This window comes from Salmo salar, chromosome 22, assembly GCF_965601325.2.
Source record: "Salmo salar chromosome 22, fSalSal1, whole genome shotgun sequence".
NCBI classification, from domain to species: Eukaryota; Metazoa; Chordata; class Actinopteri; order Salmoniformes; family Salmonidae; genus Salmo; species Salmo salar.
Genome location: NC_138312.1, coordinates 2,271,409 through 2,290,910, shown reverse-complemented (window position 1 = coordinate 2,290,910; position 19,502 = coordinate 2,271,409). Strand labels below are relative to the sequence as shown.

The window sequence follows — 19,502 nt, the reverse complement described above, 5'->3', positions numbered from 1 at the left end:
TGTGCACTATAAACACCATGCCCACTCAGAGCAGGGTAAGAAATGGTTGGCTAAATGAAAATGTATCATAGGCCTATTAAACATGAAACAGAAATGTCTACGTGTTGCAATAAACAGTAAGGGGATGGAATGATGAAATGCTAGCAATAATTGTAGTATTAGATAGAATATAGATTTACCACATAGGGCATATGCATTTAAATTTGTGAAAGTAACAGCAAACATTTCAACATAATGAGGGGCAACTTACTGGTTTGGTCAGGGCCAGCGTGAAGGATAAAGTTTATCCTGTGTCGGTCAGTGTAGCTATTAACTGAAGTTTGAGCGTCTTAGCAATACAATGTGTTCTATACAGCTGTCAACATTCTACAAGGAAAGATTTACATAATCATTAACCAGGTTACCCCGGATACCAGACTTAGATGAGTGATAACTCATTTCTAGAATGTTGTCATTGATGAGAATGAATCAAAACATCTATTGACATATATTCACATTCAGAAATGTTTGAATTTATTATTTAGACATCCAGAGACAAATCTACCAATACACAGTATTTACTTTTTAGGAGTGCTCTGTCATAGAGCAGTAGTTCCCAACCTTTTTCGGTTACTGTACTGTACGACCAACTGAATTCTGCTCTGCCCAGGGTACCCCCTCATATGCATTTTACCAGTAGGGCTATGGCCTCATGAGTCTTCTTAAGTACCCCCTGTGGATAGGCCAAGTACCTTCAGGGATCCTAGTACCTCTGGTTGGGAACCACTGTCATAGAGCTAAATGCATTCATAGTCTTGATTTGTATGATCCTTCCCATTTGTATTTTCAAAGTCAGGTGAAAAAATCCTGTTCAACAGATGCACTCAGTGGAGCAAAACTGTTTTTGTGGTTTGTGTGGGAAAAATGTTGAGGCAATCCCCAACAGCCTGAAGAAACACCTGGTGGGAATAACAAGGACCTTCTAGTGGAAGTGAACCACAACTAGGCTACTAACTAAGCACTATGTAGGCAAGCCTCACTCACTGGACAATGAGTTGACTCACTCCATTTTCATAGAACACAGAATAACACCTAAGAATGCTGAGCTGGAAAATCATATATCATTATGTGGATGGGACATTCCTGCTGGGATGGAGGATTTATCTGGAATGCTTAACTAGATGATCAGGACAGTCAAGGGTACTATTTGTCCAAAAGAGGTGAAGTCTTGCAATGAGCTATACGACTGTACTTATGATAAAAATTCTCAAGAGCAAAGTTAAAACACTCTGAGCCGTAAAATCACCAAGGAGGAGCAACAGTGGTTGAGGAATCATCTGAAAGGGACTGACGTGTCTAACTGACGTCACAGGTAATTTGATTAGTCATGTACAACAGATGCATTCGTGGAACAAAACCGTTTCTGTGGTTTGTATGGGAAAAACATTGAGCCCACAAGATGCACCTCAGTGAGAACATTCTGGAACTGTGCCATGGTGGAGGTGCCTGTGTAGCAGTGTGATGTTGTTCCCCTAGATTATGCACCAAGTTGCACACAAGGACCAATTCAAATAGGCCAGGTCAAGAGGGGATGTTAATCATTTGATAATAATAAAAATAATTCTGTGTGTTTTTTTATATTTAATTACAGCTGCATAGCTAATGTTATTTTTTGGTGTACAAACAGTTTTTCATATCAATATTGTACATACAAGTGATTGTAAAAGTTTTGTATATTTTGGTTTGGCCCATCGAGGGTTATCTGTATTTCCGTACCTCCTTATTGTTCTCTTTTGCCTGACCTTCGGCTTAGCGAGGTATGTTGTCCTTGGCTCCGCTATTGTTCAATATAAAACCGTGGTAATGTTACACAATGTGCTGTTACGCTACCATACGTTTGTTACAATGTGGAAAATATAAAGATTTATGGTAACAAGTTTCACCGAGCTCGCTAACTAGGGTACCTATTGTAACTTGTGAGTACTTGGGACAGTGTTTGAGTGAGTGTCCATGTGCTTGCGCAGGTGCCTGAGAGCTGTGACTGCGCCAAGGGCTAAAATATTGTGTGTTGTTTCTTCGTGTGCAGGGCAAATAAAAATAATCCAACCAACAGACCTCCAGTTGTGGCAGTGTCCTCATTAAAAGAATCCAACCAACAGACCTCCAGTTGTGGCAGTGTCCTCATTAAAAGAATCCAACCAGCAGACCTCCAGTTGTGGCAGTGTCCTCATTAAAAGAATCCAACCAACAGACCTCCAGTTGTGGCAGTGTCCTCATTAAAAGAATCCAACCAGCAGACCTCCAGTTGTGGCAGTGTCCTCATTAAAATAATCCAACCAGCAGACCTCCAGTTGTGGCAGTGTCCTAATTAAAAGAATCCAACCAGCAGACCTCCAGGTGTGGCAGTGTCCTAATTAAAAGAATCCAACCAGCAGACCTCCAGTTGTGGCAGTGTCCTCATTAAAATAATCCAACCAGCAGACCTCCAGTTGTGGCAGTGTCCTCATTAAAATAATCCAACCAGCAGACCTCCAGTTGTGGCAGTGTCCTAATTAAAAGAATCCAACCAGCAGACCTCCAGGTGTGGCAGTGTCCTAATTAAAAGAATCCAACCAGCAGACCTCCAGTTGTGGCAGTGTCCTCATTAAAATAATCCAACCAGCAGACCTCCAGTTGTGGCAGTGTCCTCATTAAAATAATCCAACCAGCAGACTTCCAGTTGTGGCAGTGTCCTCATTAAAAGTACACAACTCAGAATGAACCATGCTACACCTGGAAGTTCAATGTTTTCATTGAACTCCTAATAAGAAGTAAGTAGAGCTGGATGGATAGGACACAGAGTTGTATAGAGTACATCTAAAGATGGGAGAGCCATCATTTCCAACAGATATCCTTGCCGGGGGTGGCTTTGAACATCATGCAATGCTTCTCATGGAGGGAGCCTGAAGATGTTCCGTGTGTCACGCCTCATGTGTTCTCAGTCAACTTACCTGGTAAAATAAGGGGGAAAAAAAATACAAAAATCAAATGTCTAAAACGGGAAAAAAGGGAGACAAATCTCAAAATCTACAAATTCAATGTTTTACACAATAATGTTTCTCATTTGATGAGTTACTGATCTGTCCTTCCACATGCTCAATCTGCTGTAGACTACAACTGGACTCTTGCGCTCGGATCATACTGGCACACAATGTCCATGTACCAGATGGCTTGAGGGATGCTCTCCTGTTGGGCTGGAAAACAAAGACATTTGGTCAGTGGTCGGTCTTTTTTAATGCTTTTTCACCATCTTTATTTTTACAGAAAATGCATTGTTTATCATAACACAAACACACCTTGGACAACGTGACAAGTGGTCCCTCAACACCCGACCCTAAATCATGAGAACCATACACAAACATACTGAACAGCTATATCCACAAATTCATAAATATTTAATTAGCTAACTAGTTAACGTTAGCTCACAATTTGTATTGTTTTCCACATGGTGACATGTAGTTAGCCCACCAGAGCATGGATATTTAACATTAGCTAGCTAGCTACGTTAGCACATCGTTCATGTAGTCAGACTTTTCCCCAGACCCTAAGTTTTGTTTTAACATGCTAGCTAGTCCACCAGGGCAGGGATATTTAATGTTAGCTAGCGCTAATTGCTCAAGTTTGGCACACCTGCTAGCATGTCACCGCCTGTCAGGAAAGTCTGACTACACGACGGTGAGATACGGTGTAACGTTAGATAATGTAGCTAGGTAGCCAACCAATGTGCCTAACTAACTAACGTAAACTCACCCCATTCCGTACAAATGTGCGCAACCGCGACATTCAAATGAGGCTACTGGGACTGTAGCGACTGTGTTGACTTCAACATCTGGGGTGTGAACTACGTTTCTATTCAAGCGTTGATCGACATGGTAATTGCTCTATAGTATTGGAGAAAAGTAGAAAAATCTGACCCTCCATTACATCGTAACGTACAGCACGCATAAAGCAACTATTTCTGTCTTACAATCTCTCTCCACCAGGTGTAGCACTTCTCTCATCGTTTAAAAACAAGAAATGGACAGTGACGGGGGTAAGGGGGATACCTAGTCATTTTTTGCGTCATCACTGTAAGCGATCATGACTCTCAAAGCCGCTGTTTACTTCTGAAGATCACTTTAGCACCGCCCTAAAAACCCGATTCAAATTCGACACAAACCTTCAAATAGGTATGTAATGACACATTATATAAACTCTTAATAGTTTTTTATTTACATTTTAGAGGCGATAAGGTGATAAGATCGAGTGAAAAAAAGCAGGTTTCCCATACATCTCGCCTTCTCGCTATCACGCATTAGTTTCGCTTCCCCACCCGCCATTTTTAAAAAGACCCGAAGGAGTTCATTGCCTTCTTGAATTATGCAGAAACGGGCAGCGTGGATCTCATGTCATTAATTTTGTTGGAAAGGGGAGAAATTGTACTTTACAATGGTATTGATATTACAGTTGATCTGGAAGTATTACGTTTTTGGGGCGATAAAATAAGGTCAATTGTACGGACCAAGGCGGTGTACAAAAGTGAGTGAGTTTACGTTAACCCACCAGGTGATATTTAGCTAGCTAGCTAGTTAACATTAGCTCACCGTTCATGTAGTCAGACATTACTATGTGGTGACAGGCTAGTTAACTATCCTTGCCCTGGTCCGTGCTAACGTTAACTAGCATGTCACCACTTGGAAAAGTCTTGACTACATGAACGGTGAGTTAACGTTAACTAGCTAGATAGCCAAATATCCCTGCCCTGGTGGGCTAACGTTAGCTTGCATGTCACCACGTTGAAAAGTATGACTACACGAATTATGAGCTAAGGTTAACTAGCTGGCTAGCTCACAAAGGACAATAATAAAAGGTCACAACAGTCATTATGCTAGCTTATGCTTGTTTTCTTTTTACTTGTGTAACTGATGTGAAATGGCTAGCTAGATAGCGGGGTGCGCGCTAATAGCGTTTCAATCGGTGACGTCACTCGCTCTGAGACCTTGAAGTAGTTGTTCCCCTTGCTCTGCAAGAGCCGCGGCTTTTGTGGAGCAATGGGTAATGATGCTTCGAGGGTGGCTGTTGTTGATGTGTGCAGAGGGTCCCTGGTTAGAACCCAGGTAGGGGCGAGGAGAGGGACGGAAGCTAAACTGTTACACTTGTAAGGAAGGTAAAATGCCTTATACACTTTACAGTCGGTGGTTATCTAACTTAGCTAATTTTCATTAGCACCTAGCTAACCACAGATCTTTGTCTTATTACCCAAAATAGTTTGTTATAAGCTAAAAAACAGGGCTTACCATATCACACGGCTCCAGCGACGCTTCTCGCTTACAGAGGTTGGAAAACGATAAAATGCATGTGTGCTTATCAGAGTAGTGGATAAAATCCGGTACATAGCACAGAATCATCCTTGCTTCTGATCGACAGAGATACCTAAGGTTAGCTAGCTAGCTTTATAGGCCAGGGTAATTAAACAAATCCTAGTGTAACCGATGTGAAATGGCTAGTTAGTTAGCGGTGGTGCGCGCTAATAGCGTTTCAATCAGGGGGCCGCAGCTTTTGTGGCGCGATGAGTAACGATGCTTCGTGGGGTGTCAGTTGTTGATGTGTGCAAGGGTCCCTGGTTCGAGCCCGGGTTGGGGCGAAGAGAGGGACGGAACCTACACTGTTACACTAGTAATAAAAAAATGCTAAGGTAGGTAATTTGAAAAATGCTGAACAACAATACACACGATAAATACACAATGTCAATTATATAATTGAGAAACTACAAAAAAGCTTTAATATCTACTACTTATTCTATTTTACTTTACTTGCTAGGTTACTTGCTACTTGTCGATATGAATTTACATGGAGAAATGTGGATGTTTTTCCTACTCTGAAACGCTGGCTTGAGTGATGATGCCAAAGCTTGCGACAGGATGTGTAGTTCTGTATGATATTGATAAGTGACCTTGTCCGAGAGAGATTTACACGATTAGCAAAACATCACGCCAGGGTAAGCCTAGATGACATACATGTGAAGTGGTTCTAAAATCCCCTATGGGAAAAAGAATGGTGGAAAAATTATTGAAACCGTTTACATGTTTGAACGATAGGTTTTATGGGTATTATGACTATTATGACTCTTACTGTGGTAGACTATATAGTGGATAATCTGTGCATTAACAACACGGATAGAACAATGAACCAGATGTTTCACCCAACGATTTATATATACACTAGAGGACTGATAGGCTTGTTGTGTTGAAGCCACTGTGCCTCCATCTTGGCACTCACCCACCATTGTAAAAAATATTTTGGAAGCGACAGAAATGCATTTATTAATGTCTATATTTGTTTTTTTAACACTTGTATTCTATTACAGATGTAGCAATATTGATGTTACTCATATTGATGTTACACAGGAAACGGAAACCGGTTGTTACTTACTTTATTAATGTGCTGGTCGACAACATGCCTAGTAAAGTTTGCTTAACTATATATCTTTGTCTGTCATGACTACAACACAAAGCATATTGAAACATGGTGGCAGCGGTACTCAAAAGAACCTGTATCTCATCGATGTAAATGAAGAATACATCCCAGGCGACAGTTTGAAAAAGTGCCGCGTTTACAGGCTAGTCATCGCGCCGAACGTCTACGTTAACTGGCTATCGTGAGTGACTCTGTGCTAAAAGCTAGCTGGCTATTGGATACAAGCAGATTCGTGAGTAGCTAACGTTCCATTCTACAACTAAATCGCCATGGAAAATGCACTGAAACCTACGGGAAAAATAGACTTTGATGATTGTAATTTAGCACTGACCTGGAAAAGATGGAAAGAGGAATTGAATTTGTACATGGCTCTTACAATGAGAGAAAAACGTGATGACTACAAAGTGAAGCTACTCTATTATCTCATTGGGGAAAAAGGCAGAGAGATTTGTGAGACCCTATGTGTGGGCAGTACAAAAGACAATCTCTTTGTTGAAGAAGTAATTGCAGCACTGGATGCATTTTGTGATCCCAAGAAAAATGAAACAATTGAGAGATAATTTTTTAATGCGAAGTCAGGGCCAAGATGAGAGTTTAGACAAATATCTCAATGAAGTGAGGACTCTAGTGGCCACCTGCGACTTTGGAGTAATCACAGACTCTCTTATCAGGGACAGGATTGTGTGTGGCCTAAGAGAGCGCTTGCTCAGAGAGACTGATCTTAGTTTAGAGAAATGCATACAGATTGGAGGAGCTGCAGGACTGTCATAAATGTGCAGGGCCCTGTAGCAGTGCATGCAATAACACAGGAAGAGAGACCAAAAGGGAGAGGAGACCCTACTGAGGGACAGAGCATTATACAATGCAGATACTGTGGACGGACACATGAGAGAAAAAAATGAAAAATGCCCTGCATATGGACAAAAATGTAAATCCTGTGGAAAAAGCATTCACTTCTCTACGGTTTGCAAAAGTGCAGGGACCAGGAAGAGAAACAGAGTCCTGGCAATGGAAAATGTGTCAGCTGACTCAGAGAGCAGTGAGGATGTTCTCTGCATCACACTAGGGCCAAAGTCAGAGAGCATCAACGTGGTGCAGGAGAAAACCACAGACCCCAATGCAGCTCTCTTTGCAACCATGCTGATCAGCAAAAAAGTCAGTCAGATTTCAGCTAGATTGCTGTGCTAGTTGTAATGTTATCCCTGCAAACCTCATAAAAGCCAGTCACCTAGAGCCCTGCAGTCACGTATTGGTGATGTATAACAAGAGTACTATGACGCCACTGGGGAAGTGCACACTTAAAGTGATCAATCCACGCAATAAGAAAACCTACCGAGTTGAGTTCATCGAAGTCCACAAGAATATCCACAGGTCCATTCTAGGATGCACAGCTATCCAGACAATGGTGTTGATTACTGTGTAACATCACAACATCCTGGCCATCGAGAAAACAACATGATCCTGGACTAAAGAGCAAATTAAACAGGAGTACTCTGATGTATTCCAGGGAGATGGATGCTTACACAGCAAACTGAAGCTCGAAGTGGATGAGCGACTGGAGCCGTCCAGCTGCCAAAGAGAAGAGTGCCAGTAGCACTACATAAACCACTCAGAGGAGCTCGGTGGTCTAGAGAAAAGAAGGATGATAAAAGCAGTTGAAAAAAGCACAGATTGGATTAGCAGCCTGATCGTAGTGAAGAAACCGTCTGGAAAAGTAAGAGTCTGCATTGATCCGAAACCTCTCAACAAGGTGCTCAAGAGGAGCCATTACCCACATCCCACTATTGAAGACGTGCTGCCAGATCTGAACAGAGCACGCGTGTTCTCTGTGATGTAAAAAACGGATTTTGGCATGTGGAACTGGAGGAGGAATCCAGCTATCTCACCACGTTCTCTACTCCCATGGGACGCTACAGGTGGCTGCGCATGCCAATGGGAATCAGTCCAGCCCCAGAGACCTTTCAGAGGAAGTTAAACCAGGCAATGGAAGGTCTTCCAGGAGGCCAAATCATTGCAGATGGCATCCTGATTGTGGGAGAAGGAGACAATGATGAAGCGGCGACTCTGGACCATGACAAAAACCTGAAAATGCTCCTGGACAGATGCAGGAAGCTCAATATCAAGCTGAATCCGGAGAAGCTGCAGCTCAGGCTGAAGGAAGTGCCCTACATTGGCCACCTGCTAACATCAGAGGGGTTGAAAGTGGACCCAGGAAAAGTGACAGTCATCAAACAGATGCCTAGGCCTACAGATGTGCAGGGGGTGCATAGTAAACTACCTAGCCAAGTTCTGCAGCCACGCCATGGAGCTCTGAGAGCCACTGCGACAGCTAACACACAAGGACTCACTGTGGGAGTGGTCAGAGAGACATGAGCAGGCTTTCAATAAAATCAGGGATACCATTGCACAGACCCCTGTGCTGAAATACTACAACCCAACAGAGCAGCTTGCACTACAGTGTGATGCTTCAGAGAGTGGGTTAGGAGCAGCCTTGATGCAGGGAGGACAACAGTCCCGTGTGGCTCAGTTGGTAGAGCATGGTGTTTGCAACGCCAGGGTTTTGGGTTCGATTCCCATGGGGGACCAGTACGGGGGGAAAAAATTTATGAAATGTATTTACTACTGTAAGTCGCTCTGGATAAGAGCGTCTGTTAAATGACTAAAATGTAAATGTAAACCAATAGCATACGCCAGCAGAGCCCTGACAGAGACTGAAAAAGGGTATGCACAGATAGAGAAGGAGCTGCTTGCAGTGGTGTTTGGCATGGAGAGGTTCCACCAATTCACACATGGACGAACTGTGGAAGTGCAGTCAGATCACAAGCCTCTAGAGAGCATCATGAAAAAGCCTCTCCTCAGGGCACCAAAAAGACTACAACGCATTTTCATGAGACTCCAAAACTATGAGGTCTGTCTCCGATGAGTTCCTAGAAATGCATCGGTGCTGGCCGACATCCTGAGCAGGGCGTATCTCACAAAACAAGAAAACAGAGGCCCTGTAGAGGTCGAAGTGGAATCAATCAATATGATACACTACCTCCCTGTGTCAAGCGAGAGACTAAAGCACATCCAGAGCTGGACCGGGAGCTCCAGACACTGAAAAATGGGATCCTGCAGGGGTGGCCTGAAGTGAAAGGACATGTACCCTTGGAAGTAGCCATAGGAACAGAGGGATGTCTGAGAAGAGCTTGCGAGTGTGTCTACTGGCCAGGCATGAATGCACAGCTGAGAACATACATGGCACAATGTAGCACCTGCACTGCATGGGGTATGAAGCAGCAGAAAGAAACGTTGAGGCCACACGAAGCACCAAAGCTTCCCTGGGGAAAAATAGGGACCGACGTGTTCCAGTTCAACGACAGAGACTACACATGGTCACAGTTGATTATCTCTCCAACTTCTGGGAAGTGGACCATTTGGAGAACGCACAGTCGAAAACGGTCATTCGAAAACTGAAGACACACTTTGCACGCTATGGGATACCTGACATCCTTTACTCAGACAATGGTCCCCAGTACTCTTCAGATGAGTTCTGAAGTTTCAGTAAGGCTTGGGACATTACCCACAAAACGGCAGCCCTGCAATGGTGCTCATGGGAAGACGTACAAAGACTACTTATAATGAGTGAAAATCTTCTGAGACCGGGGATGGGAAACTGTCAGCTGGAGAAGTTCAAAGAAAGACAACAGAAACAGGCAAAGTACTACGACACCTCTGCTAAGGATCACAGAGCTGCAATGAGATGACAGGGTGAGAGTTCAGCCACTCACAGGACAGAAACAGTGGTGGCAGAGGGCCACAGTAGTCTGACCTGTGGAGCAAAGGTCCTACAAGGTGAAGACAGAACAGGGACAAGTCTTCAGGAGGAACAGGCAACACCTGAGGAAGAGCAGAGAAATAGAGGGGCAGTTCCCCACTGTTGAGGAGCCTGGCACAGAACCAGTAAACAGAGCACCAGCTGACGCCCAGCAGCGTGCTGAACACAACCGAGAAGTGAACGCTGCACCTCAACAAGAAGATCCAAACATCTCATGTCAAGCACCTCCTGATGTAATCAACACTCCACACACAAGGTCTGGTTGGGCCAGCTGAAGACCTATACACCTGAAAGACTGTGTGAAGGTAAAAATAATAATAATTAATGGACAGTCAGAGACAGTAAACAAGCATTCAGTTCACATTCCAGTTTATTGCAGACGTGGACTACAAGCCAAAGTTAGGTGGAGTCTGCCTTTGTTGTAAAAAAATAAAAAGAGAACATGTAGCAATATTGATATTACACAGGAAACGGAAACCAGTTGTTACTTACGTTACTAAATGTGCTGGTTGACAACATGCCAAGTAAAGTTTGCTTAACTATATATCTTTGTCTGTCATGACTATTACACAAAGCATATTGAAACAACAGACACCTTTATGCATACTATTAAATAATTTTATGTGATCTAGCTTTGTCCCTCAACTAGCCATTTAAATTACCATTAATATTAAACGTTTAATGTTAAACATCTGTAACATTAAAAGTAAAAGTCCAGATTTTTGATATAAATGGTCATTTAAATGGCTAGTTGCGGTACGTGGCTATATGTGACCTAAATAAATAAAAATATATATATTTACTTCAATACATGTAATTTTGTCCTTTTTTCAACATTTAATTGAAATTCCTACTTGGGAGTGCGAATATGTCTGACCGGTGGCTTCAAAGCCTCTCAATGGCACATACATAGTATCAGTAATCCAGGGTTTATATACAGTACATTTGGAAAGTATTCAGACCCCTTGACTTTTTCCACCTTTTGTTACGTTACAGCCTTATTCTAAAATGGATTAAAAAAATAAAAGATCCTCATCAATCTACACACAATACCCAATAATGACAAAGCAAAAACAGGTTTTTAGAGATGTTTCTACAACTTGAACCTTCCAGAAGGACAACCATCTCTGCAGCACTCCACCAATCAGGCCTTTATGGTAGAGTTGCCAGATGGAAGCCACTCCTCAGTAAAAGGCACATGACAGCCCGCTTGGAGTTTGCCAAAAGGCACCTAAAGGACTCAGACCACCATGAGAAACAAGGTCCTCTGGTCTGATGAAACCGAGATTGAACTCTTTAGCCTGAATGCCGATCGTTACGTCTGGAGGAAACCTGGTACCATCCCTACAGTGAAGCTTGCTAGTGGCAGCATCATGTTGTGGGGATGTTTTTCAGTGGCAGGGAATGGGAGACTAGTCAGGATCGAGGGAAAGATGAATGGAGCAAAATACAGAGAGATCCAGATGAAAACCTGCTCCAGAGCGCTCAGGACCTCAGACTGGGGAAAAGGTTCACCTTCCTGTCACAAGACCCACTGGTTGATGCTTATTTATAAAACCATCTTCGGCCTCACTCCCCCCTATCTGAGATATCTACTGCAGCTCTCATCTTTCACATACAACACCCGTTCTGCCAGTCACATTCTGTTAAAGGTCTCCAAAGCACACACATCCCAGGTCGATCCTCGGCTAGCGACTGGAATGGGTTGCAAAAAACACTCAAACTGGACAGTTTAATCTCCATCTCTTCATTCAAAGACTCAATCATGGACACTCTTACTGACAGTTGTGGCTGCTTTGCGTGATGTATTGTTGTCTCTAACTTCTTGCCCTTTGTGCTGTTGTCTGTGCCCAATAATGTTTGTACCATGTTTTGTTCTGCTACCATGTTGTGTTGCTACCATGCTGTGTTGTCATGTGTTGCTGCTTTGCTATGTTGTCGTCTTTGGTGTTGTGTTGTCTCTCTTGTCATGATGTGTGTTTTGTCATATAGGATCTGCAGAGAATAATAGGAGAAACTCCCCAAATACAGGTGTGCCAAGCTTGTAGCATCATACCCAAGAAGACTGGAGGCTGTAGTCGCTGCCAAAGGTGCTTCAACAAAGTACTAAGTAAATGTTCTGAATATTGTAAATGTGATATTTCAGTTTTATATTTTTAACAAGTTTGCAAAAATGTATAAAAAATTGTTTTTGCTTTGTCATTATGGGGTATTGTGTGTAGGTAGATTGATGATTTAGATTTTTTTTTAATCCATTTTAGAATAAAGTTGTAACATAACAAAATGTGGAAAAAGTCACGGTGTCTGAATACTTTCCGAATCCACTGTATGAGGACACCCCTTCAAATTAGTGGATTTGGCTATTTCAACCACACTATTTACACACACTGTTGCTGACAGGTATATAAAATCGAGCAGCCATGCAAACTTCATAGACAAACATTGGCAGTAGAATGGCCCATACTGAAGAGCTCAGTGACTTTCAACGTGGCACCGTCATAGGATGCCACCTTTCCAACAAGTCAGTTCATCATATTTCTGCCCTGCTGTTATTGTGAAGTGGAAACGTCTAGGAGCAATACCACTCAGCTGCGAAGTGATAGGCCACACAAGCTCACTGAACGGAACCGCAGAGTGCTGAAGTGTGTAAAAATTGTCTGTCCTCGGTTGCAACACTCAGTACCGAGTTCCAAACTGCCTCTGGAAGCAATGGCAGCACAATAACTGTTCGTCGGGAGCTTCATGAAATGGGTTTCCATGGCCGAACAGCCACACACAAACCTAAAGATCACCATGCACAATGCCAAGCGTCGGCTGGAGAGGTGTAAAGCGTGCCGCCATTGGACTCAGGAGCAGTGGAAATACGTTCTCTGGAGTGATGCATCTGGCAGTCCAATGGACGAATCTTGGTTTGGAGGTTGCCAGAAGAATGCTACCTGCCCCAATGCATAGTGCCAACTGTAAAGTTTGGTGGAAGAGGAATAATGGTCTGGGGCTGTTTTTCATGGTTCGGGCTAGGCCCCTTAGTTCCAGTGAAGGGTAATCTTAACGCTACAGCGTACAATTACATTTTAGATGATTCTGTGCTTCCAACTTTGTGGCAAGAGTTTGGGGAAGGCCCTTTCATGTTTCAGCATGACAATGGCCCTGTGCACAAAGCGAGGTCCAAACAGAAAGTTTGTCGAGATCGGTGTGGAAGAACTTCACTGGCCTGCACAGAGCCCTGACCTCAACCCCATTGAACACCTGTGGGATGAATTGGAACGCCGACTGCAAACCAGGCCGAATTGGCCAACCTCACTAATGCACTTGTTGCTGACTGGAAGCAAGTCCCCGCAGCAAAGTACCAACATCTCGTAGAAAGCCTTCCCAGAAGAGTGGGGCTGTTATAGCAGTAAAGATGGGATCAACTCCATATTAATGCCCATGATTTTGGAATTAGATGTTTAACGAGCAAGTGTCCACTTGCTTTTGGTCATCTAGTGTATCATAGTAATTTGAGGGTCCCGTATTTACATTTACTATGTTATGTCTAGTCCATGAATTCAGGCTGGCATTCTGCCTCAGAACTGCATTCCTTTACTGCATCTCCCATTCCTCTCAAGCTTCAGGTGACTCTTCAATTGATGTTTTCAAAAGATCAGGAACCAGCAGCCAGGTGTAACAAAAAAGCTGGTAGTGTCCAGACGCATCATTCAAACAAAAACAATTAGCCAGCTAGCTAGCTAGCTAGCTAGCCAGCCAAGCCAAAAATAGTTGATCTGCCAGTCCATATCCAGTAAAACTTAATGTCATCAAAAACAAAACAGCTGATTAAAAAAAATGATGAAAAACTTCATCTAAAATAATTGTATATGAACATATATACAGGAGTGCTCTGCTTAGGCTGCTACTAGTGCACCATGGCAACTACAGAACTAATGACATGGATGCTTTATTTAAGGGCCTTATGAATATCACTTATCACAACATGACACTCATGGAGGTTTATGTCTGCTTTATGTATGCAACGTTCAAAGGAAGTGCTACCCAAAATGATACCTTGAGGTATATTACAGTAATGGAGCTTATAAAGCTGACACCGCCTCAGAGCTTTTTTCACAAGCAACACAGTGGTATGCAAACAAAGATATTGACAGGGCTGTGCACAAGCTCATTGGAAGACTGAACTAATTATTTATATTTTGGGAAAATAAGGTTAAGGTAATAAAACATCAGTACTACTGTAGTTCCATGCCATTCTAAACAAAAATTGTATTAAATCTTTTCCATTTTTTCCATTTATTTTTTTATACATGCTACATAATCTCAGACTTTGTCAGCAGATGACTGTGGCCTAAGAATAGCCCTTGCACAACCATAACCCTTGACCTAACACTTACTATTACATGAACCTTGGCCCTCTCAATAGTATAGATCTCATCACAAGCTCTTGCCATAACTCTGACCAACAGTACTTGATAAAGGAATGCACAGATATTCTTAGTATTTTTTTTTTTAATTAACAAAAAAGCACATAATTTGTCAAAAGGTTTCATTTAGGCATACCATTAGAACAAGGGCAAGTTGTGATAGGCAGGGTAGGAAGACAGACCAAACAAAAACAGGAACCAGACTGCAAAAAACAGCCCCTTATACAAACACACAGAGCATGTCAGACATAACAAAATGCGGTCATAAAACATTAGTTACATTTAGACAGAAAAAATTGATTTGGGAGAAAAATGTAACATTTGAAAACATCTGAAGCACCACGGTGAACTATAAAATAGTGGGGTAAGTTCACAAACTCAGAAAAGCCATGATGTTAGGTTTATTTGACTGCCTGGAGTTGAAATACAATCAATTATCTCTTCCTACACACAACAGCATATCATAAAACAAAAAAATTACATAACTCTGAAAAGCCCAAACCCTAATATATATATTTTTTTAAACCTCATCTAGTGTTAATGTCTCTTAAAGATGAAAGTGAACAAACACACTCATAGAGGTACGCATACTGTCACTCACACAGTCACTTCAGTTGCACAAACCAGAACAGATATAGTACAAACATATTTCAAGAGAAATGTCATTGTGTTTGCAAAATGTAACTAGTTGTAGGTTCGGTTAGATTCATTCACTTCAAAGATACATAAACGTGTGAACCATTACCCAGAGAAGAATTTCAAGGACACCATGTGGAGTTTTCCTCATAGATATCTGCCTGTTTGAAAGCCAGAGTATCTGGAAGAATATAGTTAAATAAATCCAGTCAAAAGCTCATTTAAACCCAACAGCCCTGCAAATGGGAATCAAATTCTTCACGCTGGAAATTGATATTAATAAATATAATGTAAAATAGGTATATTTTAAATGTATATTTTTACAAACAGATTCAAGAACAGCTGATTGCCATTTGAACACATGACACTGATATTGTGCATAAACAACAAAAATGAATACAGGATATTGTAATATCTTGTTGCACTACACATTAACAGTATGAGGTATTAGAAATTCTACATGGAGGTTTTGAGGAGTCATTTTTATACTTTCTCTTCAAAATATATTCTGTGGGCTAAGAGGAGGAAATGCACCAACGCTTTACAGAAGAGAACGAGGTGAGGGACGCACAGAAAAACACACATTTTTAATTAGCCTTTTCTGTTTGGTTGCTCCAGAGATTTGGGGCTTTTGGTGGTGAAAGGTACAACATGCCATTGCCCATCTATAGGAGATTGAGCTTGGCATTAAGCGAAAGGTTGTCAAGTTGATGTTTAGTCTTTTTTTTTTTAAGTCTGTTTATTCTATTCCTTCCCCAAATACGAAAACACATCACACTAAACCATAGGCTTTCTTTTCCACCTATAGCAGCTATGGAGTAACAGCAGTGACTAGTTGGCGGCCCATGCTTCCAAATCCTTCATGTCTTCCTCGTCTTCCTCTTGCTTCTTCTGTACTGTAAGAATTAACCACATTCATTTAATAAAGTAAGTAAGATTTTTCAATCTGCCTATAAATTAAGACTGAAGTAGCATATGCTACAATGTCTGACAATTACATTGATTTTAAAGTGTTTCATGTTGGGTATCGCACCAAATTATTATTGTGTACATTTTCTCTCTCCCTCCCTCCCCATCTCCAGACAGTATTTTATAAACAACGGCATTGCAATGGTACATTAAATTCCTGGCAGTGATCTTAAGAGATATTAGCTAGCTTTAAAGGAGGCTAAGCTTGAGTGGCTAAGCCAACATATCCATTACCTGCTGGTCTTGCAGCAGAGGGTACATTTGAGGGTACATTTGGCAGCGGTACATTCTCTGTGCTTGCGATTTCTAGCAGGTTTTTGTCTAGTTCCTCTTGTTCCAGTTCTTCCAATTCTGCCAAGAGATCATCCTAAACAAACAAATAAAACGTCATTATGGGCTAGACAAGTCTATATATCCAAAGAAGATAAGGATACATTTAATAACAACAACGATAGTAGATGACTGCAGTCTGATTCGGTATGAGTTCTTGCTATCCGTGATCTTTGGGACGTCCCTACCCCATTGAAGTTGACATTTAAAATGGTTAAGGTTAAGGGTTGAAGTTAGGGTTCAGGGGAGGGACGTACCAATGATACCGAATTGCACTAACCCTTCGGTACGGGAAAATTGAGACATGCGCACTCAGCTTCTTAGCTTTAGCTTACTTCATCAAATTCCTCTCCGAACCCTACGGGTTTAGAAATAGCGTCAGAGATTTCTTGTGCCAGCTCCTGCTGCTCTGTGATGTCCTGCATTAAGTCGTCCACTTTGTCTATGTCCCTGTGGGCAAAAATAACAAAATACCATTTCATTTGCAATGGACATCATTCATAGCAAATTCAGGAAAGAAAAATAGTGGCATTCTGAAAGATTTTCTAGCACCAGCCATTTATGGACATTACTACACCATGAGCTGCAATGATGAAATTCCCAAACATTTACAAGATTTAGGATAGAGATATGGTAAATGAAAATCAACCTCACAGCAGAAATTGGTGTTTTATTACATTATTTATAATGCAAAGTGCCTGTCACAAATGTGAAGTATTAAAAGAAAGTTGCATGCTCTACAGTGCATCCAGAAAGTATTCACACCGCTTTATTTTTACAACATTTTGTGTTACAGCCTGAATTTGAAAATGATTAAATTGACATTGTTTGTCACAGATCTACACACAACACCCCATAATGTCAGTGAAATTTTGTTTGAAATTTTTCAAAATTAATATAAATGAAAAGCTGAAATGTCTAAATAAGTTCAGGAGTAAAAATGTGCTTAACAAACCACATAAGTTGCATGGACTCAATAATAGGTTTTTTTGAATGACTACCCCACACATACAATTATCTGTAAACCCTCAATCAATTATTGAATTGAAGGGCATCGATTGGTAAAAATTCAAAAAGCAGACATTGAATATCCCTTTGAGCATGGTGAAGTTACTAATTAGGCTTTGGATGGTGTATCAATACACCCAGTCACTACAAATATACAGGTGTCCTTCCTAACTCAGTTGCAGGAGAGGAAGGAACATGCTCAGGGACTTGACCATGAGATCAATGGTGATTTTAAAACAGTGTGTAAGTGTTGTGATATGAGAAAACAACAACATTGTAGTTACTCCACAATACTAACCTAAATAACAGAGTGAAAAGTAGGAAGCCTGTACAGAACACAAATATTCCAAAACATGCATCCTGTTTGCAACAAGGCACTTAAGTAATACTGCGGCAAAGAATGTGGGAAAGAAATTCACCTATTGTCCTGAATGCAAAGCGATATGTCTGAGGCAAATCCAAAACAACACATCACTGAGTACCACTCTCCAAATGTTATGCTTGTCATCAGCAAGGACTATGGAGATTTTTAGGGTAAAAAACAGAATACAGCTAAGCACAGGCTACATTTTTCACATTTTCTAAGTGCCCAAAAAAATTAGAGAACCATAGTGATTTCAATATTGTTTGGTGTTGTTGCACTACATGTAATGAGGACATGAAAAAGGGGTTCTTATGGTGTAACTGACCCTGTTCATTTCTGATTAATTTAGGATTTAGAATTGACCAAATCTCTGGACATTTTCAGAGGAATATTATTTTAAGTCAGAGAGGAATATTGCAAGAAACTACATAAGATTTATTTTGGTTAATATTCATTATTTATTTATAAAAATAAATAAAAATGTGTGTGTGGGGGGGGGGTTGAAATTGGAATCCTTTGCTCCAGACAAGGGCAATTCCAGGCATACAGCTGACATCTGAAATCTTCATCCCTAACTACAACGTTTTCAGACAAGATAGAACGACCAAAGGGGGCGGTGTTGCAATCTACTGCAGAGATAGCCTGCAGAGTTCTGTCCTGCTATCCAGGTCTGTACCCAAACAATTTGAACTTCTACTTTTAAAAATCCACCTCTCTAAAAAGTCTCTCACCGTTGCCGCCTGCTATAGACCACCCTCTGCCCCCAGCTGTGCTCTGGACACCATATGTGAACTGATTGCCCCCCATCTATCTTCAGAGCTCGTGCTACTAGGTGACCTAAACTGGGACATGCTTAACACCCCAGCCATCCTACAATCCAAGCTTGATGCCCTCAATCTCACACAAATGATTAATGAACCCACCAGGTACAACCCCAAAGCCACAAACACTGGCACCCTCATAGATATCATCCTAACCAACGTGCCCTCTAAATACACCTCTGCTGTTTTCAACCAAGATCTCAGCGATCACTGCCTCATTGCCTGCACCCGTAATGGGTCAGCGGTCAAACGACCTCCACTCATCACTGTCAAACGCTCCCTGAAACATTTCAACGAGCAAGCCTTTCTAATTGACCTGGCCCTGGTATCCTGGAAGGATATTGACCTCATCCCGTCAGTAGAGGATGCCTGGTTATTTTTTTAAATGCCTTCCTCACCATCTTAAATAAGCATGCCCCTTTCAAGAAATTTTTAACCAGGAACAGATATAGCCCTTGGTTCTCCCCAGACCTGACTGCCCTTAACCAACACAAAAATATCCTGTGGCGTTCTGCATTAGCATCGAACTGCCCCCGCGATATGCAACTTTTCAGGGAAGTTAGAAACCAATGCACACAGGCAGTTAGAAACGCCAAGGCTAGCTTTTTCAAACAGAAATTTGCTTCCTGCAACTCAAACTCTAAAAAGTTCTGGGACATTGTAAAGTCCAT

At 41.7% G+C, this 19,502-nt stretch overlaps 1 protein-coding gene and 1 long non-coding RNA gene across 3 annotated transcripts in view; both read right to left on the bottom strand.

Annotated features, from left to right (window-relative positions):
* Positions 1 to 480: 480 nt before the first annotated feature.
* LOC106582626 (uncharacterized) lies at positions 481 to 6,624 on the bottom strand. Of its 2 annotated transcripts, none has more exons than XR_006761337.2 (2): positions 3,315 to 6,624; positions 481 to 3,212 (listed from the first exon to the last, which is right to left on the bottom strand). It is a non-coding gene; the product is annotated as an uncharacterized LOC106582626 (long non-coding RNA). The 2 variants fall into 2 exon arrangements; XR_001323351.2 differs by having other exon boundaries at positions 5,295 to 6,624.
* An 8,146-nt stretch (positions 6,625 to 14,770) lies between these two features.
* Positions 14,771 to 19,502, bottom strand: part of LOC106582625 (charged multivesicular body protein 4b) — a 52,712-nt gene continuing 47,980 nt past the window's right edge. The window contains exons 3-5 of the mRNA XM_014165851.3: positions 16,974 to 17,088; positions 16,543 to 16,675; positions 14,771 to 16,235 (exon numbers count right to left, since the gene is read on the bottom strand). Coding sequence (XP_014021326.1) covers positions 16,171 to 16,235; positions 16,543 to 16,675; positions 16,974 to 17,088 — 313 coding nt within the window. The 3' untranslated portion in view covers positions 14,771 to 16,170. The remainder of the gene's footprint in view (positions 16,236 to 16,542; positions 16,676 to 16,973; positions 17,089 to 19,502) is intronic.